The sequence below is a fragment of the Chiloscyllium plagiosum genome, unplaced genomic scaffold, assembly GCF_037043375.1.
Source record: "Chiloscyllium plagiosum isolate Xiang-an unplaced genomic scaffold, Cpla_swu_hap1 HiC_scaffold_47, whole genome shotgun sequence".
Lineage (NCBI taxonomy): Eukaryota > Metazoa > Chordata > Chondrichthyes > Orectolobiformes > Hemiscylliidae > Chiloscyllium > Chiloscyllium plagiosum.
This window is the reverse complement of record NW_028270185.1, coordinates 22,444,802-22,466,912: the sequence shown is the minus strand read 5'-3', so window position 1 is coordinate 22,466,912 and position 22,111 is coordinate 22,444,802. Positions and strand designations below refer to the sequence as shown.

Here is a 22,111-nt window from a genome sequence, read left to right as displayed (position 1 = left end):
ACCAGATTCTGGATCAATGGTGCTGGAAGAGCACAGCAGTTCAGGCAGCATCCGAGGAGCTTCAGCAAAATCGACGTTTCGGGCAAAAGTCCTTCATCAGGAATAAAGGCAGAGAGCCTGAAGGGTGGAGAGATAAGCTAGGGGAGGGTGGGGGTGGGGAGAGAGTAGCATAGAGTACAATGGGTGAGTGGGGGAGGAGATGAAGGTGATAGGTCAGGGAGGAGAGGGTGGAGTGGATAGGTGGAAAAGGAGCTTGGCTGGTCGGACAAGTCCGGACAAGTCAAGGGGACTGGAAGTTTGAAACTAGGATGAGGTGGGGGAAGGGGAAATGAGGAAGCTGTTGAAGTCCACATTGATGCCCTGGGGTTGAAGTGTTCCGAGGCGGAAGATGAAGTGTTCTTCCTCCAGGCGTCTGGTGGTGAGGGAGCGGCGGTGAAGGAGGCCCAGGACCTCCATGTCCTCGGCAGAGTGGGAGGGGGAGTTTAAATCTTGGGCCACGGGGCGGTTTGGTTGATTGGTGCGTGTGTCTCGGAGATGTTCCCTAAAGCGCTCTGCTTGGAGGCCGCATCGGGAGCAACAGATACAATAAATGATATTAGTGGATGTGCAGGTAAAATTTTGATGGATATGGAAGGCTCCTAGTCATTCTTTTATTCCTGACATACCTATAGAAAGCCTTAGGGTTTTCCCTAATCCTACCAACTAAGGACTTTTCATGTCCCCTCCTTGCTGCTCTTAGTTCTCTCTTCAAATCCTTCCTGGCTACCTTCTGCCCAACAAGTCCACACCACCCCTCCGAAGAGAAACCCACCCAGACCAATTTCCCTCTGACTAAAGCACCTAACACTATAGGCAATTTAGAATAGCCAATTCACATAACCTGCACGTCTTTGGACTGTGGGAGGAAACCAAAGCATCCGGAGGAAACCCACGCAGACAAGGGAGAATCTGCAAACTCCACACAGACAGTCACCGAGGCTGGAATCGAACCTGGGTCCCTGGCTCTGTGAGGCAGCAATGCTGACCACTGAGCTACCGTGCCACCCTGTTGTACAGGACATTGGTGACGTCTCTTCCATTTTTGAGAGAAGGACAGACCTGAAGTGAGAATCAGGAAGGGAAGTTGGATAGAAATTACTTGGCCCATCTTCCCTATGATCATTGACCTATGTTTGTTTTCAGTCCACGAATGCCCACCTGCTGTTTAAAACTCTCATTTGTTCTGTCTGTCTGTGGCCTCCACCTCTGTATCTCCATAACGTTCTGCAACATTATGACTTTGAGATCGACATTCCTTCTGCCCTAAGGCTACATATCCCCCGACTCTTTTTGTCCCACTGTTGGCTGCTGTGAAATGTAGGACCTCAAAGACAGTTATCTCAGGATTAATACCAATGCAACGAGCTAGTCAGAGTAGAAACAGCAGGATATATAGGATGAATATGTGGCAGAAAAGATGGTGTGAGGGGGACGGTTTCAGACTCGTGGGGCATTGGGTTCAGTTCTGAGGGAGGTGGGACCCGTACAAATTGGATGGGTTACACCTGGGGAGAACCAAGACTGATATCTTTGGTGAGGTATTTATTAGAGTGGTTGGGTAGGGTTTAAACTAGTGTGGCAGGGAGATAGCAACCAGAGGAGTAGGGCAGTAGATGCAGAAATTGAGGGAGAGGTAGAAACCAAGGCAAACATGACTAAGAGCATGAATAGTCAGGGAAATGCTGCTGGAAAGAACAGGGGAAGTGGTCTGAAATGCATTTGTTTCAATGCAAGAATTGTAATAGGCAAAGTAGATGAACCTGGAGCTTTGGTTAGTATTTGGAACTATGATACTATTCTAATTACAGAGATTTAGCTGAAAGAGGGACAGGACTGGCAGCTAAATGTCCTAGGATTTAGATGTCTCAGATGTGATAGAGGATGTGAAAAGGGTAAGGGAGTTGCATTACTGGTAAAGGAGTGGCTCACAGCTGTCCTGAGAGGGACTTGTTCAGCGAGGCAATATGGGTAGAACTCAGGAATAGGAAAGGTGAAATCTCAATGCTGGGAGTGTGCTACAGGCTTCCCAACAGCCAGCAGGAGATTGAGGAGGGAATATGTGGACAGATTTTGGAAAGATGTAAAAACAGCAAGGTTGTTGTGTTGGGTGATTTTAAGTTCCCCTGTATTGACTGGGACTCACTTTGTGCTAGGGGCTTGGATGGGGCAGGATTTGTAAGGACCATTCAGGAAGGTTTCTTGACACAGTATGTAAACAGTTCAACCAGGGAAAGGGAAAGGGACCTGGTTTTGTGAAATGAGCCCGGCCAGGTGAGTGAAGTTTCAGTGGGGGAGCATGATGGAGTAATGACCATAATACCTTGAGTTTTAAGATACTCCTGGATTGGGATAGCAGCAATTCTCGGGTGATGGTGCTAAATTGGAGGAAGGCGAGCCACACCAATATTAGGCAGGAACTAGAGAATTTTGATTGGACATGTGGGTGTATTTCAAACGGCAATTGGTAAGAGTTCAGGAGTGGCATGTTCCTGCGAGAATGAAGGATAGGTATGGCAAGCTACATGAACCTTGGATGACTAGGGATTTTATGACCTTAGATAAAAAGAAGAAGAAAGCGTACATAAGGTCTCCGAGGATGGGAACTAACAAAGCGCTTTGAGTATATAAGGAAAGTAGGAAAGAACTTAAAGAAGGAATTAGAAGGGCTCAAAGGGGTCACGAAAAGTCCCTTTCAAACAGGAATGAGGAGAATTCCAAGGCTTTATTTACAAAAATAAAATGCAAGAGGGTAGCTAGGGAAAGGGTGGCCCACTCGTTGACAAAGAAGGGAGTCTATGTGTGCAGCCAGAAGAGTTAGGTGAGGTCCTAAACAAATACTTTGTGACGATATTCACCAAAGAGAAGGAATTGGTGGAGGATGATCTCCGGGAAGGGAGTGTCGAATTTGTAAGCCGTTGCTACTGAAAAGGAAGAGTTGTGTGCTTTAAAAAGTATGAAGGTAGTTGGGTCCTGATGGGAACTATCCCAGAATATCGAGGGAGGCGAGTGTTGACAGACATATTTGTATTCTCTTGCCATAGGTGCGGTCACAGAGGACTAGAGAATAGCCAGTGTTGTCCCATTGTTTAAGAAGAGTAGCAGGGATACTCCAAGTCTATGAGTCTCTCATCGGTAGTAGGGTAACTATTGGAAAAGATTCTCACGAACAAGATCTATACGCATTTAGAAGCAAATGGCAATATTAGCTTTCGACAGCATGGTTTAGTGCTGGGAAGGTGATGAAAATGATTTGAGAGAAAAGTCATTGATGTCTGCATGGGCTTTAGTAAAACCTTTGACGAGGTCCTGCATGGCAGTCTGGTACAAACGGTGGAGTTGCATGACATCAGGGGGAGCTGGCAAGATGGATACATAACTGGCTTTGTCGTAGGAGATGGGGGCAGCGGTGGAAGGATGCTTTTCAGAATGGAGGGTTTTGACTAATAATGTTCCACAGGGATCAGTGCTGGGAACTCTGCTGTTCGTGGTCTACATAAATGATTTGGAGGAATGTGACTGGTCTAATTAAGTTTGCAGACGATACAAAGATTGATGGCGTTGCGGATAGTAAGGAGGATCAGTTGGAGGCATAGGCAGAAAAATGGCAGGTGGAGTTTAATCCGAACAAATGAGAGGTGATACATTTTGGAAGGTCAAGTACAGGTGGAAATTATACAGTGAATGACAGAACCCTTAGGAGTATTGATATGCTGAGAAATCAGGGTGTGCAGATCCACAGATTACTGAAGGTGGCAGCGCAGGTAGATAAGGTAGTAAAAAAGGCCTATGGCTTGCTTGTGTTCATTGGAAGGAGCATTGTGTATAAGGATAGATAAGTTATGCTGCAGTTTTCTAGAACTTTAGTTAGGCCACACTTGGAATATTGCGTACAATTCTGGTCACCAAACTACCAGAAGGAAGTGGATGCTTTGGAGAGGCAACAGAACAGGATGTGCGGTGGACGTGTCAATTACTAAGAGATGCGGGTTTTGTGGGGGAGAGAGTTAGTCCTTACCCCTCTGGGCTTTGATCTCATGAATTCATTCCTTCGACTCTTGTGCACTCACAAGACCTCTTAGTTACTTGCCTTAATATCATCATCTTCAGGTAGGTGTACATTTTTATTTGTCTTTTAGTCCTCTGATCACCTTCATTAATACTTAATTGTTCAGAAAATTTTTAAAGACTAAATTAATGGAATTGGTACGAAAAGGGAGAACATATAAACATGTTCAAATGTAAAGTCTAACAATAGCCAACATGGATTTCAAAAACAAAAAGTTTTAATTGTCCAATTTTTTTGAACAGGTATCAGAATAAAGGATGGTATTGTATGTTTAATTTCTATTTTTCATAAAGGTTTTTTGGAAAGCCTCTGAGGTACCACACATTAGACCAATAAGTGATGTTAGGGAGTGTTGAGTCAGGGGAACAAATGGCAGAATTGACTACTCACTGGCTTCAAGACAGGGTAGTTATTCTGAATGGTACTAATTTCTCCCTAAATGCATCAATGCTATTCATTTTAACCTATTCACTTCAGTCACTTCTGTAGTAGCGAGCTCCAAATTCTCATCACTCTCTACAAAATAGTTCTCCCAAAATCCCTGTTGGACGTTTTGGGGACTGGCTTACATCAATGGTCTCTAGTTACACACTTCTCCATAAGCGGAGACATTCTATATCTATTTGACAAAGCCGGTTAGAATTTTGAAGACCTTTTGTTAAATCACCTCTCAAACTTATTTTCTTGAGAAGAAATAGGAACGCCAAGCATCTTCACAAAGCCATCAGGGATGCCAAGAGACAATACCAAACTAAACTAGAGTCCCAGACTAACCACACAAACATATGTGGACTATGGCAAGGCTTACAAGATGTAACAAGCTGTGAAGCCAAATTGGCACTGCTCTCTTAACCTGACCATCTTCCTTTCTACTGACCTATCACCACCACCACCAACCTTTGCCTACCTATTGCCATCCCAACTACCTTTCTGCTAGCCCCCACAATTTATTTCTCAGCACCCTTCCCCCTCCCCAGTCCTAATGAAGGGTCATGCACAAAATGTCAACTGTCTTGCTTCTTGGATGCTGCCTGACCTGCTGTGCCTTTTCCAGCTCCACACTTTATCGACTCTGACTCTCCAGCATCTGCAGTCCTCACTATCTCCACCTTGATTTGGAGATGCCACAATCACCTGATGAAGGAGCGGCACTCTGAAAACTAGTGCTTCCAATTCAACCTGTTGGACTATAACCTGGTGTTGTATGAGTTTTAACTATCTCCACCTTGAGAGTAAACCCATGGAAAGCAACTAGCCAAGTGGAGTCCTCAGCTGTGTACTCGTATCCTTTGTGGACGAGCTATCAGGTGTATTTGCAGACATATTTAATCTCTCTTTGACTATGATATGAGGTTCCCACCTGGTGCCAAAGGAAACTCAAGCAACAAGCCTTACTGACTACTGCTTGGTGGCTCTGACATCCATCATTATGAAGTCCTTCAAGACATTAGTAATGGCACACATCAAATCCAGCCTCCCAAACTGCCCTGATCCGCTACAATTTGCCGATCGTTACTGCAGGTCCATGGAAGAAGCCATCTCCCTGGCCCTACATTTGTCACTGGAACATCTGGATAACAAGGACACCTATGCCAGATTTCTAAGCATTGACTTTAGCTTTGCCTTTAACACCGTAATTCAAACGAAACTATCTCCAAACACAGCGACCTAGAGCTCTGGTCCCCTCCTCTGCAGCTGGATTCTTCACTTTCTTACGAGTCTTAGAAATGTTGGCTGGAATGTTTTGGCCACAGATGTGATGCTGTATTCACCCATTCTAGAATGGGTGTTGGGAGGACTGATGTAGCATAGTGGTAGAGACCATTCTTCCAAGCTACAGAAGTCCTGGATCAAAATTCCACCTGCTCCAGAGGTGTGCTGTAATATTTCTGAGCAGGTACATAGAATGCACTTAACCTACACATCCCTGAATACTATGGGCAACTTAGCCGAGTCAATTCACCTAATCTGCACATCTTTGGATTCTGGGAGGAACCTGGAGCACCTGGAGGAAACCTATGCAGGCACTGGGAAAATGTGCAAACTCCGCACAGACAATCACCTGGAATCGAACCCGGGTCTCTGGCGCAGTGAGGCAGCAGTGCTAACCGTTGAGCCACTGTGCTCCCCCTAAGAAGATTCAAAAGTTTGAAAACATATACCAATTTGTTCAATGGACTTTTATGAACAGACCCCTCATATTAGAATTGCTCTTTCTTTGCACTTTCACTATATTCTGCAATCTGTTCTGTTACCTTGATGTGCTTATGTAAGGTGTGATTTGTCTGGTTAGCATGCAAAACAATACTTTTCACTGTATCTCAGTACATGTGACCATAATAAATCACATCAAATGAAGGGACTTTGCAGGACACTTCCAAGACATTTACTGGAATCCACATGCCTTGAGCTAATTGCTTGGATTTCTCGAAGTCGCATACCAGAGTTTATTGTTGTCAGGAGCATGGCTATTTGTTATTGTTTTGAAGTTCGACTGGGGTGTAGCATTTGAAGAACTAAGACCTCAGCTCAGTCTTTGCCATCTTTCTGAGAAACCATTTGTGAATCCTGTGTGAGTGCTAAGACCTGTTCTTGATTTTCTAAAGAAAAAGAAATTTCAGAATGATAAATACTTGTGTCTAGTGTTTGTTTCTACTTGTACAAGCATGCCAGACTGAAAGCAAATTGGAACGTTTCTCATCTTATCCTTTTTATTGTCCTGGAATTGAAAACTATTTTGGCTACACGCTGTTTTCCTAAAGTTTCCTTTTTTTAAAAAACATTGTGTGTATTGGGTTACTTAGGATGAATATTTATGCTATCATATTTCAAACTGTCATGTTAATCAGCTTTACTGTTTTGCTAAATTGGTCTTATTTTTATAATAACCCAGTAATTTTGTTTATTAAATAAGCCTGGTTGTTGAATCTTCTGATTCAGAATGCAATTTGGGTTAGGAGTATATTTGGTCATTTTACTAATGGAGTGAAGAAAAGTTAATTTGTGCTGTGAATTGAAAAAGACTGTGCACTGTTCCAGGCTTGCTCATAATGGAGCGTGCAACATTCCTTGCAGTTTCACCTTGCTCAGTGAATAATGCTCACTTTGTTTCCCCACAGGATGTTGGTAATAGTCAAAGGCCTAGGAAACGATGTGAAAAAAAAACCCTCTACCCTGCCGAAAATATGCACAGTACCGTGTCTGATCAAGAACCGAAGAAGGAACTAAAAACAATAATTCCTATAAAGGATGGTGCAGCAAGAATCCAGGAGAGTATGAATAATCGAGGGGTCACAAAAGAAATGAGAAAAATTGTGGCTGTTGAAAATGTATTGCAAATGGAGGGTTCATTCAATTTAAAAGGTCAGTGACAGATGGTCAGTCTGGTTTTATTTGCAGGGTAAATCTGTACAGATATCCATTGTACTGCTAAAATAATGTTGGTGCCATTTTCCATCTCCATGTTCTTAGTCATGTTACTGCAATTTGTTTTTTGTTTGCTTGCTCCAGTTTTCCCTTCTGTTCTAAAGCTCTTATCTTTTAGAGCATGGTCTTCAGTGTTGACTACTTTGCATTACCTCATTGGAGTGGCAGTTTCTCCTATATGATCCTCTGATGGTTGTTGGCAGGTTATTAGGGGACAGTAAGGACTGTAAGTCAATAGATATGAAGCTGGAAAAGCACAACAGGTCAGACAGCACCCGAGGGGCAGGCAAGTCAATGTTTCGGGCCTAAAGCCATTGTCAGGACTGGGAAGGAGGAGGGAGCCCAGAGGTGCATAAGGGGGGTGGGTGTGCCAACTTGAAGAGTAGGCGGAATGGTGATAGGTGGATGCAGGTAGGGAGTTTGTGATTGGTGAGTGGGAAGGGTGGAGCAGGTAGGTGAGTGGGAAGATATCCATTGCAAACCCACTGACTCCTACAACTACTTTGACTACATTTCCTCTCACCCACGCTCCTGTAAAATGCTGTCCTGTACTTCAATTCCTCTGCCGCTGCCATATCTGCTCCTAGGATGAGACGTTCCACGCCAGGGCATGCCAGATATCCTCCTCCTTCTAGGGACTGTAGTTTCCCCACCTCAATAAGTAAAGATGCCCTTAACCGCATCTCATCCATCTCCTTAAATCCCTACCCCCCCCCCCCCCAACAATAAGGATAGAGTCCCCTTCGTCCTCACATTCTCTCTCATCCCCACCAACTTCTGAATCCAGTGCGTCATCCTTCGGCGTTTCTGCCACCCACAATCAGACGTCACCACCAAAAAGATATTTCTTTACCCACACCTGTTTGCCATCTGCATGGATTATGCGCTCTGCAACTGCCTCATCAACTCTACCTTCCCCATCAACTTCTCCCCCACATCCAGTACCTTTCCTTGTAACTGTAAGAGGTGCAACACCTGCCCCATACCACCCCCTCATATCTGTCCAAGGCCCTAAACAATTCTTCCAGATCCAACAGAGATTCACCTGCACTTCATCCAACCTGATCTATTCCAACTGTTGCTCCCAGTGTGGTCCCCTTTATCTAGAGGAGACCAAACACAGACTGAGGGATCAGCTTGCAGAGCATCTGCGCTGTGTATGTGTCCTCCAACCCGACTTCCGGATGCCATCCATTTTAATTCCTCCTTCTACTTTCCCACTGTCAAGAGTGAGGTCAAAGGAAGAACAACACCTTATATTTTCCTTGGGAAGTTTACAGCCCACTGGCCTCAACATTGACTTCACCAGTTTCAAATTCCCTCCTTCCCCAGCCTTATCCCATGTCCAGCCCTCCCCTTCCTCCTCACCTCCCTGACCTGACCTAACCTGTCCATCTTGTTCTTCACCTATCTGCTCCAACCATTCCACTGACCAATCACAATAACCCCTTACCTGCATCTACCAATCACCATCTCACCTATCCTTCCCCAGCCCCAGTCTCTTCCTCAATATACTTCTGGGCTGTCTTCTTCCTCCCCAGCCCTGATGAAGGGTTTCGGCCAGAAATGTCAATGTTTCTGATCCTCGGGTGTCGTCTGACCTGCTGTGCTTTTCCAGCTTCACACCTGTTATGTCCACAAGAGGTATTATAGTCCTACCTTACCATTTTCTCTGGGCCATGTGGACTTCCCAATAAGAGATGGTTTCATTGCATGCATTCATCCATCTTTCATCTAATTCAATGTTGGTTGTACGAACAAAACGTTTTACGGATATTGACTGACTTGTATTTTCCAATATTCTGCTAGTATGTACCTTAACTGCTTCAGCACAGAATGAACATTGATTCCTGAATCTTCTGAGGACCTTCTGTTCAGTGTCAAAGTAGGTATTGGATTTCCTTTCTGCTGCTGGAAGTCATATACTTCTTTGAAACTCTTCCAGAACCAATTTGTTATCTGTACCTTTTCATGGAAACATTGCTTGGATAAGAAGCAAAGCATTGTTTATCATTTTGAAAACATTAACACTTTATAATATGCACTAGAGAGATAAATGTTAGCCAGGAAAGACCTAAAGAGAGAACTAAGAAGAACCAGGAGGGGACATGAGAAGTCGTTGGCAGATAGGATCAAGAAAAACCCTAAAGCTTTTGATAGATATGTCAGGAATAAAAGAATGACTAGAGAAAGCTTAGGGCCAATCAAGGATAGTAGTGGAAAGTTGTGCATGGAATCCAAGGAGATAGGGAAAGCGCAAAATGAATATTTTTCATCAATATTCACAGTGGAAACAAAATGTTGTCGAGGAGAATACTAAGCTACAGGCTACGAGATGAGACGGGATTGAGGATCACAAGGAGGAGGTGTGTGCAATTCTGGAAAGTGTGAAAACAGATAAGTATCCTGGGCCTGATGGGATTTTTCCTGGGATTCTCTGGGAAGCCAGAAGACTGTAGAGCCTTTGACTTTGATCTTTATGTCGTCATTGTCTACAGGAATAGTGCCAGAGACTGGAGGATAGCAAATGTCCCCTTGTTCAAGAAGGAGAGTAGAGACAACCTTGGTAATTATAGACCAGAGAGCCTTACTTTGGTTGTGGATAAAGTATTAGAAAGGATTATAAAGTATAGGATTTATAATCATCTAGAGAGGAATAAGTTGATTAGGGTTGGTCAACACGATTTTGTGAAGGGTAGGTCGTGCCTCACAAACCTTATTAAGTTCTTTTGAGATGGTGACTGAACAGGTGGATGAGGGTAAAGCATTTGATGTGGTGTATATGGATTTCAATAAGGTTGTTTGATAAGGTTTCCCACAGTAGGTTATTGCACAAAATATGGAGGCATGGGATTGAAGGTGATTTAGCGGTTTGGATCAGAAATTGGCTAGCTGAAAGAATTCAGAGGGGAATTCAGATTGTTGGGAAATGTTCATCCTGGAGTTCATTTACTAGTGGTGTACTGCAAGGATCTCTTTTGGGACCACTGCTGTTTGTCATATTTATAAATGACCTGGATGAAGGCATAGAAGGATGGGTTAGTAAATTTACGGATGACATTTAAGGTCAGTAGAGTTGTGGACAGTGCTGAAGGATGTTGCAGGTTACAGTGGGACATTGACAAGCTGCAGAACTGGGCTCAGAGGTGGCAAATGGAGCTTAATGCGGAAAAGTGTGAGGTGATTCACTTTGGAAGGAGCAAGAGGAATAAAGATTCTTGGTAGTGTGGATGAGCAGAGAGATCTCACTGTCCCTAGTGCATAGCTCCCTGCAAGTTGCCACCCAGGTTGATAAGGTTGTTGAGAAGACATACGTTGTGTTAACTTTTATTGGTAGAGAGATTGAGAGCCATAAGGTCATGCTGCAGCTATACTAAATTCTGGTGTGGACGCACTTGGAGTATTGTGTACAGTTGTGGTCGTCACGTTTTAGGAAGGATATGGAAGCATTGGAAAGGGTTCAGAAGAGATGTTGCCTAGTATGGAGAGAAGGTCTTATGAGAAAAGGCTGAGGGACTTGAGGCTGTTTCTGTTGGAGAGCAGAAGGTTGAGAGGTGGCTTAATAGAGGCATTTAAGATAATCAGAGGGTTAGATGGGTGGACAGTGAGAGCCTTTTTCCTCTGATGGAGATGACTAGCACGAGGGGACAGAGCTTTAAATTGAGGGATGATAGATATAGGACAATTGTCAGAGATAGTTTCTTTACTCAGTAGTAGGAGTGTGGAATGCACTGTCTGAAACAGTAGTAGACTCGCCAACTTTCAGGGCATTTAAATGGTCATTGGTTAAACATATGGATGAAAATGGAATAATGTAGGATAGATAGGCTTCAGATTGGTTCCAGTCGGTGCAACATTGAGGGCCGAAGGGCCTGTACTGCACTGTAATGTTCTATGTTCTGAATGATTTATGTTCTATGCATTAATTAGTAATTAGGTTTCTTAAGCTGATTCCTTGTATTTAACATTGTTGAGCAGTGGGTCTGCTACAAGTCTTGGACTTCAGGCTGGTGTCAATGTTTTTTCAAAAGGAAAGCAGGATAGCAATTTAAGCAGCAGCTGTAATGATAGTATTCAAGTACATTTAAATAAGATATATTGGCCACAATAAGAACTTTCGCATATCAATTCTTGTTCGTATGGTTAGTGTTGGTAAGATCCTTGTGAAATTTTATTTCTCCATTCATATTGTTTCATTGCAGTATTGGAGCTTTCCTTGGGATGGCATGATTATGACTAAGAGTTGAAAAAGGAAGAACGCTCCCTGTTCCTACTCCCTAAATATTTAGATTTAACTGGCTTTCTCTAAGAAGAAATTTTGCATGCTGGAATTTTGAAAATTCATTCATAGGATGTGATGTTGGTTGGACCAGCATTTATTGCCAGTGCCTAGTGCCCTTAAGAAGTTGCTGATGAGCTGCTTTCTTTGAACAAATGGTGTCCATTTGACATAGGTAGACCCACAGTGCCATTCAGGAGTTTGAGCATTTTGACCAAGAACACTGAAGGAGCAGCGATACGTTTCCTCGTCTGGGTGTGACTGACTTTGAGGGAATCTTGCAGGCTGTGTTTTATCTGTTTGGAAGATAAACAGAAGGGTTTAGAAGGTGCTGCAGGATTTCTAGCCTCTGACCTGCCTTTGTCATTATATTACCTATATGGCTAATCTAGTTTAGTTTCTTGTCATTGGTAACTCAGGATATTGCTAATGGGGGATTCAGTTATGGTATCATGGGATAGTAGCTACGTTCTGTCTTGTTGGAGGTAGTTAGTTATTCCTGTTTCTTGTGGAATGTGAATATTACTTGCTACTTGCCGGTCCAAGCCTGGATATTTTACATGCCTTGTTGCATTTAAGTCTTGAACATTTAAGGAGTCAGGAAGCACAAATGTGATGAACATTGTGCAACCACCAGTGGACATCCTGTCTTTTGATCTTGTGATGAAGATCTTTGATGAATCAACCAAAGATGGCTGGATATCATCCTGATGCTAAGATGATTTGCTTCCAGTTATCACAGCCAACTTCCTATCTGCCTGGTATTAAACGGAAACATAGGAAATAGGGGAGAATTAGGCCATTTGGCCCTTCGAGTCTGCTCCACCATTCACTATGATCATGGTTGTTCATCCCACTCAGTTATCCTGTTCCTGCTTTCTCCCTAAAAACTTCTGATGCTTTTAGTTCCAAGAAGTATATCTCATTTCTTGAAACCATTTCATTGTTTTGATCTCAAGTGCTTTCTATGACAGAGAATTCCACAGGCTCACCACTCTCTGGGTAAACTTTGACCCCTGGTTCTGCTCTCTCCAGTCATTGAGAATACCTTTCCTGCTTTTATCCTGTTTTGTCCTATTAGAATTTTATAGGTTTCTGTGAGATTCATCCTCATCTCCAGTCTTTTAAACTCCACTGAATATAGTCCTAACTGATCCAGTTGCTCTCTATACATTGGTTCTGTTATCCCAGAAATCAGACTGGTCCGATCAATTCCCAAAAGAGATTCCAATGATCCAAAAATGTGAATCCTTCTCCCATATACCAGCTCCTCAGCCATGCATTCATCTCCTCTATCCTATTCCTGCCATCACTAGCTCATAGGACCGGGAGTAATCCAGATATTACTACTCTCGAGGATCTTTTTGAATTTCTGCCTAACTCTCTATAATCTCCCTTCAGAATGTCAACCTTTTCCCTTCCTATGTCATTGGTTCCAATGTGGACAATGACCTCTTGCTGGCCCCTCTCCCCCGTGAGAACATTCTGCACCCTCTCTGAGACATCCTTGATCCTGGCAACAGGGAAGTAACACACCATTCTGCTTTTTCGCTGCTGGCCACAGAAACGTCTGTCTGTACCTCGGACTATAGAATCCCCTAACAAAATTCATCTCTTGGACCCTGAAAGGCAAAGTCTGATTAGGGATAGTCAACATGGCTTAGTGAGTGGGAAATCATGTCTCACAAACTTGATTGAGTTTTTTGAGGAAGTAACAAAAAGGATTGATGAGGGCAGAGTGGTAGATATGATCTATATGGACTTCAGTAAGGCGTTCGACAAGGTTCCCCATGGGAGACTGATTAGCAAAGTTAGATCTCACGGAATACAGGAAGAACTAGCCATTTGGATACAGAACTGGCTCAAAGGTAGAAGACAGAGGATGGTGGTGGGGGGTTGTTTTTCAAACTGGAGGTCTGTGACCAGTGGAGTGCTACAAGGATCGGTGCTGGGCCCTCTACTTTTTGTCATTTACATAAATGATTTGGATGTGAGCATAAGAGGTACAGTTAGTAAGTTTGTAGATGACAGCAAAATTGGAGGTGTAGTGGACAGCGAAGAGGGTTACCTCAGATTACAACAGGATCTGGACCAGATGGGCCAATGGGCTGAGAAGTGGCAGATGGAGTTTAATTCAGATAAATGCGAGGTGCTGCATTTTGGGAAAGCAAATCTTAGCAGGACTTATACACTTAATGGTAATGTCCTAGGGAGTGTTGCTGAACAAAGAGATCTTGGAGTGCGGGTTGCTAGCTCCTTGAAAGTGGAGTCACAGGTAGATAGGTTAGTGAAGAAGGCGTTTGGTATGCTTTCCTTTATTGGTCAGAGTATTGAGTACAGGAGTTGGGAGGTCATGTTGCAGCTGTACAAGACATTGGTTAGGCCGCTGTTGGAATATTGCGTGCAATTCTGGTCTCCTTCCTATCAGAAAGATGTTGTTAAACTTGAAAGGGTTCAGAAAAGATTTACAAGGTTGTTGCCAGGGTTGGAGGTTCTGAGCTACAGGGAGAGGCTGAACAGGCTGGAGCTGTTTTCCCTGAAGCGTCGAAGGCTGAGGGGTGACCTTATAGAGGTTTACAAAATTATGAGGGGCGTGGATAGGGTAAATAGACAATGTCTTTTCCCTGGGGTCGGGGAGTCCAGAACTGGAGGGCATAGGTTTAGGGTGAGAGGGGAAAGATATAAAAGAGACCGACGGGGCAACGTTTTCACACAGAGGATGGTACGTGTATGGAATGAGCTGCCAGCAGAAGTGGTGGAGGCTGGTACAATTGCAACATTTAAGAGGCATTTGGATGGGTATATGAATAGGAAGGGTTTGGAGGGATATGGACCAGGTGCTGGCAGGCGGGGCTAGATTGGGTTGGGATATCTGGTCGGCATGGACAGGTTGGACCGAAGGGTCTATTTCCATGCTGTACATCTCTATGACTCTAATTCCCATCGATTCTAGCTTTGCTGGAGCTGGTTAATTCCATAGCATTTAATTGCAAGGAAGAACTTTGTGGCATACACTGGTACAGGCTGAGGGAAGACCCAGTAGCGAAGGTTTCATGGAAACACTTGTCTGGGTTGCCTGCTCAAGTCCATAACCATAACTTTGCAATTTGTTTCCCTAGTTAAAATTACCCGGGGTAACCAAGAGTAAGCTAGCTAGGATGGCTACTAGGTTTAAAACAGACAGACATTTATTCACAAAATTAAACAATGAAACGCAAAGAACAGAATAAAGAACCTTTACAGAACTCAGTCTATCGAAACTAGACTTAATTTTGTTGTTCTGAATATACACAATAGCCTCAATAAGCAAACCCCCTTAAACAATATTTAAAAAATGGAACAGATGCTTGCAGGTTGATGTTAGAAGGGCAGAAAGAGAGAGAGTGAGTTTCTACAAAGGTCTCTATTGAACTCATAACTAGTTCTGGACTGAACTGCTCAGATCGAGAGCTGACCACGCTCCTTTCATTATATAGGTCACTTCTAACACATGACCACTTTGGCCTGAAGTGTCATCTATTTACATATAAACAAAAAGGCCTCTCAATACCCTTTAATCTCTGTACCAAGCCAGTCTAACCGGTGCCAGGAGCACTGTATTACCCCTCTGGGGAAAAAAAAAACCCAGGACACAGTACCCTTGAGAAAAGGAGCAGCTTTGAGAAAAAAGGACCAGCTTTGTGACACACTGAACAAGTTAAGACCGAAAGTATTTGGTGTTCTTCCGTAGAACACAAAAAAATTGTTGAAAAATTTCATTTTGATTCTTTGAACACTGGGAGAATTTTAAGGAATTTCTTCCAAATCTTGGACTTCTGAAAAGCAGAGAATGCTTACTTGTTATTTTCGCAATTCCTGATACCTAACTGTAAAACGTTCCAAACAGGTTCTCTCGGTGACCCAGTGGAGATTGGAAAACTTGAGCAGAAATTGCGGAATGATTTGCGTTGGAATGGGAAGCATGAAATCCTTCACCCAGCACTACGCGAATGTTAGTACCTTTTTCTCTTGGAATGTAGTTAAAGTTCTTTTGTTAAATATCCATTCCAATATGCTGGTTCATTCAAAATATGGAAATGGACATAAATCCCAGGAGCAATGATCTTGCATTTCAGATCCGGATTAAAATTAAACTGAGATTCAGCAACCACAAACTGTAATATTAAAATAAAGCATTTGCTGTCCCAGAGTATAGGGAGGTTTGTGAGCCACTGTTGACACCCAGAGTTATATCAAACATTAAATTTTCTTACTACAAATTTATTTAAATTCCACCCCCCCCCAACCCCTCAAAAGATGGCAGTTGAACCCATGACATACAACCATAATCATCAAGGTCTATAGCACAGAAAAAGGCACTTCGACGCATTAAGTCTGCACCAGCCAAAAACAACCAACTAATTATTTTAATTCCATTTTCCAGCACTTGCCAAAAGCCTTCAATGCCTCCAAAATGTTTTGCAGGTGTCTTCCTTTACCCCACTTGCAGGCAGTAAGATCCCGGTTTCTACCATCTTCTCGTGGAGAAAAAACATTTTTCTTCACCTTCCCTCTTAAACCTCCTCTTCCTTACATTAAATCTATGCTCCTTTGGTCGTTAATCCTCCCAACAAGGGGAAAGGGTCCTTGATGTTCACCCTATCTCTGCCCCTTATAAGTTTATCTTAATCATCCCTGTCTATCCAATCTCACTTCAAAAGTAAAACCCTCCAGCCCAGATAACATTGTGTTTTAACACAATACACACTTCTCTGCACACTCTCCGGTGCAATCACGTCCTTCCTATATGTGACTCAACCGTTATCCAATCCTTTATGTTATGAATTCAGATAAAATAATCACTATACTACTAGATCCCAATGTGCTACACTAAGGTTGAGGAGTAGAAGAGCTCTTGTTTTCATCCAACTTGACATAATAATTTTTGACACTGAGTACTAGTTGCCGGGAATTGTTTCTGTTCCTAGAATAAATAAACAAGAATTATTCAATCCTCGACTTGTTAATCATTACCATTTTTTTTGGTGTTGATTTAGCATGTGCACATTCTCCAAGCCAGGCAATAGCCATTTTAGTGTCTAGTTGGAGTTCCTTAAACCCATTTTTAAGTTAGCCAGCAGACATTCCTCAACAGTGTAAGTCATTTATTTGGACTGTGCCACAGTTACAGCCTGGATGGCCTTGGGAGCTCCAACGGTGTTGGGTGGCTGTACAGAAGTCTTAACCAACCCAGAAACAATCTAAAAGGGCCCGCTGTAGTCAAGAGAGATTAAAGTCAGTGGACAAGTGGTAGTGAGTGATTTTTGGAAACTTTCTCATGCCAATCCTCTTGCTGCAGGCCCTCAGTTGTTCCTTCTTTGCATGTTAGGCTTAACTACACGGGATGAAGTGAGGAAAGCTGGTTGAGAACGTCATTAATAAAGGTTGCTTGAGTCAGAGTAGCCCTTTTCTAGTGGCTTGTCTGTTGTCCTGAAGTTTAGACGTTTCCCTCTACTTGTAATTTTAATCCCTGTACTTAAAACAATAATTTGCATTTATGCAGCACCTATAATATGGTGAAATGTCCCATCCTCTTTCAGTGGAGTATAAACAAGCAAAATAAATTTGAAGCTTCCGGCATGTATAGAAGCAGTAGAATAAGTAAATAAAAAATTTGGATAGAGAGAGATTTTAAAGAGCATCGAGGTTTAGGGAGAGAATTTTGAGCTTGGAGTTCAGCCAGCTAAAGGCACAGCCACCATTGGTGGAATAAGAAAATTAGGGATGTTTAAGAGGCCAGAATTGAGTAAATCTTAGTGGGCTGTAGGGCTGGAAGATATTCTGGGGCAGGGCAGGCAACAAATAGATTTGAAAATGAGACATGGGACCTCTAGGAACTAAAGGGATCGGTGAGCACAGAGATGAAAGGTAAACAGGATTTTGTATGAGTTAGGATATAGATAGTATTTTGGATAAGCTCAAGTTTACAGTGGGTAGAATGCATTGAAATAAAAGCAAAGTACTGTGGGTACTGGAGATCTGAAATAAAAGCAAAAGGTTCTGGAGAAACACACCAGGCCTAGTAGCATCTGTGGAGAGAAAGAAACAGGTTTGTTTCAAGATCAATTTAACTCTTCTGCCTATTTCAATCTCCACAAATGCTGCCAGACCTGCTGAGTTTCTCCAAAACTGTTTTTAGGGCATTGGAATAATCAAGTTTAAAGCTACCAGGGGCAATGATGAGCAATTCAGCAGCAGCTGAGCTGAGTCAGAAGATGAACTACCTTGATGCTGAAGAGGAAATGTAGTTGCAAGTCAAATAGTATAAGCCTTCAAACAATAGCCAGCAAGAAGAATGCAAAGGAATTTTGGGCATTGACTGAAGATGATTACTGTGTATCTCATTAACCCTTGAGGTTGATTTGATTAGAAAGAAACATGAAAGATAAAGGACTGTGTATTTAATATCAGATTGAGTGTGGTTGTAGGGATGGGAAGATTTGAAACAAACTTATTTGTTAGATATTTCGAGATATTCAAAACATTAAGTAGTGAGACTGCATGCTGATTGGGAGATTGACCGTCATTAACACTTGTAGAGTTATAGAGATGTACGGCATGGAAACAGACCTTTCGGTCCAACTCGTCTATGCTGACCAGATATCCTAACCTAATCATTTGCCAGCACTTGGCCCATATCCCTCTAAACCTTTCCTATTCATATATCCATCCAGATGCCTTTTAAATGTTGTAATTGTACCATCCTCCACTACTTCCTCTGGCAGCTCATTCCATACACGCACAACCTTTGTGAAAAAGTTGCCCCCTAATCCTAAACCGATGTCCTCTAGTTCTGGACTCCACCCCAGGGAAAATACCTTATCAATTTACTCAATCCATGACCCTGATGATTTTATAATACTCTAAAAGATCACCCCTCAGCCTCCGATGCTCCAGGAAAAACAGGCTATTCAGCCTCTCCCGATAGTTCAAGTCTTCCAACCCTGGCAATATCCTTGTAGGTCTTTTCTGAACCCTTCCAAGTTTCACAATATCCTCCTAAGAGGGGAAACACCAGAATTGCACGCAATATTCCAAAATTGACCTAACCAATGACCTGAACGGTTGCAATATGACCTCCCAATCCTATGTTCTGTCCAATAAAGAAAAACAGACCAAACACCGCCTTCACTGTCCTATCTACTTGCAACTTCACTTTCAAGGAGCTATGAACCTGCACTCCAAGTTCTGTATGTTCAGCAACACTCCTCAGGACTTTACCGTTAAGTGTATAAGTCCTGCTCTGATTTGCCTTTCCAAAATGGAGCACTTCACATTTATCTGAACATGAAACTTTATCTACCATTCCTCTGCCCACTGACCTTTCTGATCCAAGATCCCATTGTATTCTGAGGTAACCTTCTTCGCTGTACACTACACCTCCAATTTTGGTATCATCTGCACAATTACTAACTATACCTCCTATGTTCACATCCAAAGCATTTATGTAAATTACAAAAAAACTGATCCTTATGGCACACCTCTGGTCACAGGCCTCCGGACTGAAAAGCAACCCTCCACCACCACCCTCTGTCTTCTGCCTTTGAGCCAGTTCTGTATCAAATGGTTAGTTCTCCCTGTATTCTGAGATCTAACCTTGCTAATCAGTCTACCATGAGGAACTTTGTTGAATGCCTTACTGAAGTCCATAAAGATCATGTCCACTCTTCTGCCCTTATCAATCCTCTTCATGACTGCAAATAACTCAGTCAAGTTAGTGAGACATGATTTTCCATACACAAAGCCATGTTGACTATCCCTACTCAGCCCATGCTTTTCTAAATGAGTGTAAAACCTCTCCATCAGGTCTCCCTCCAACAACTTGCCCATAACCGATGTCAGACTCACTGGTCTATCGTTCCCTAGCTTTCCTTACCACCTTTCTTAAATAGTGGCACCACATTAGCCAACCTCCAATCTTTTGGCACCGCACCTGTGACTATCGGTGATAAATATCTCAGCAAGGGGCCCAGCAATCACTTCCCTAGCTTCTCAGAGTTCTAGGGTACACCTGATCAGCTCCTAGGAATTTATCCATTTAGGTGCATTTTAAGACATGCAGCACCACCACCTGTGTAATATGGACACTTTTCAAGATGTCACCATGTATTTCCTTGCATTTTATATCCTCCATGTCCATTTCAACAGTAAACACTGATGCAAAATACTTGTTTAGTGTCTCCTCCATCTCTTGTGGTTCCACACATTGGCTGCCTTGTTGATCTTTGAGGGACCCTATTCTGTCCCTTGTTGCCCCTTTGTCCTTAACATATTTATAAAATCTCTCTGGATTCTCCTAAATCCTCCTTGCCAAAGCTATCTCATGTCCCTTTTTTACCCTCCTGATTTCCCTCTTTGCACACTTCTAAGGATTCACTCGATCTCTGCTGTCTATACCTGACATGCTTCCTCCTTTCTCTTAACCAAAACCTCAATTTCTCTTGCCTTTTAGCATTCCATGGGGGAAGGGTGTTTACTATAGGCCCCTAATAGCAGCAGAGATATGGAGAAACAGATTGGGAAACAGATTTTGGAAAGGTGCAGAAGCCACAGGGTAGTAGTCATGGGCGATTTCAACTTCCCAAATATTGATTGGAAGCTCCTTAGATCAAGAAGATTGGATGGGGCGGTGTTTGTGCAGTGTGTCCAGGAAGCTTTTCTAACTCAATATGTAGATTGTCCGACCAGAGGGGAGGCCATATTGGATTTGGTACTTGGTAATGAACCGGGACAAGTGATGGGCTTGTTAGTGGGTGAGCATTTTGATGATGGTGACCACAATTCTGTGACTTTCACCTTGGTTATGGAGAGAGATAGGTGCGTGCAACAGGGCAGGTTTTACAATTGGGGGAAGGGTAAATACGATGCTGAAGAGCATAAATTGGGAGCATAGGCTGTCAGGGAAGGATGTTGCTGAAATGTGAAACTTTTTCAAGGAACAGATACGATGCGTCCTTGATATGTATGTACCTGTCAGGCAGGAAAGAGATGGTCGTGTGAGGGAACCTTGGTTGACGAGGGAGGTTGAATGTCTTGTAAAGAGGAAGAAGGAGGCTTACATAAGGTTGAGGAAACAAGGTTCAGACAGAGCGTTGGAGGGATACAGGATAACCAGGAGAGAGCTGAAGAAAGGGATTAGGAGAGCTAAAAGAGGGCATGAAAAATCTTTGGCGGGTAGGATCAAGGATAACCCCAAGGCCTTTTATGCGTATGTAAGAAACATGAGAATGACGTGAACGAGGGTGGGCCCAATCAAGGACAGTAGTGGGAGATTGTGTATTGAGTCGGAAGAGATAGGAGAGGTCTTGAATGAGTACTTTTCTTCAGTATTTACAAATGAGAGGGACCGTATTGTTGAAGGGGAGAGTATGAAACGGACTGGTAAGCTAGAGGAGATACTTGTTAGGAGGGAAGATGTGTTGGGCATTTTGAAAAACTTGAGGATAGACAAGTCCCCCGGGCCTGGCCGGATATATCCTAGGATTATGTGGGAAGCAAGAGAGGAAATTGCAGAATCGTTGGCAATGATCTTTTCGTCTTCACTGTCAATGGGGGTGGTGCCAGGGGCCTGGAGAGTGACGAATGTTGTGCCTCTGTTCAAAAAAGGAATAGGGATAACCCTGGGAATTACAGGCCAGTTAGTCTTATTTCGGTGGTAGGCAAAGTAATGGAAAGGATACTGAGGGATAGGATTTATGAGTATCTGGAAAGACACTGCTTGATTAGGGACAGCCAGCACGGATTTGTGAGGGGTAGGTCTTGCCTTACAAGTCTTAATGAATTCTTTGAGGAGGTGACCAAGCATGTGGATGAGGGTAGAGCAGTGAATGTAGTGTACATGGATTTTAGTAAGGCATTTGATAAGGTTCCCATGGTAGGCTTATGCGGAAAGCCAGGAGGCATGGGATAGTGGGAAGTTTGGCCAGTTGGATAGAGAACTGGCTAACCGGTCGAAGTCAGAGAGTGGTGGTAGATGGTCAATATTCAGCCTGGAGCCCAGTTACAAGTGGAGTTCCGCAGGGATCAGTTCTGGGTCCTCTGCTGTTTTGTAATTTTTATTAATGACTTGGAAGAGGGAGTCGAAGGGTGGGTCAGTAAATTTGCAGATGATACGAAGATTGGTGGAATTGTGGATAGTGAGGAGAGCTGTTGTCGTCTGCAAAGGGACTTAGATATGATGCAGAGCTGGGCTGAGGAGTGGCAGATGGAGTTCAACCCTGTCAAGTGTGAGGTTGTCCATTTTGGAAGGACAAATAAGAATG

General features: G+C 43.1%; 1 protein-coding gene across 10 annotated transcripts in view; it reads left to right on the top strand.

The window, feature by feature from the left end:
• Positions 1-22,111, top strand: part of LOC122542904 (uncharacterized) — a 140,707-nt gene that overhangs the window by 14,611 nt on the left and 103,985 nt on the right. For 9 of the 10 annotated variants that reach the window (XR_015754711.1, XM_087983968.1, XM_087983967.1 and 6 more), the window contains exons 3-4: positions 7,225-7,468; positions 15,697-15,801. Coding sequence is in view for 9 of the 10 variants with exons in the window: in XM_087983968.1 (XP_087840094.1) it covers positions 7,225-7,468; positions 15,697-15,801 (349 nt within the window). In the remaining variant the exon portion in view is untranslated. The remainder of the gene's footprint in view (positions 1-7,224; positions 7,469-15,696; positions 15,802-22,111) is intronic. The other variant, XM_087983969.1, reaches the window with a different exon arrangement.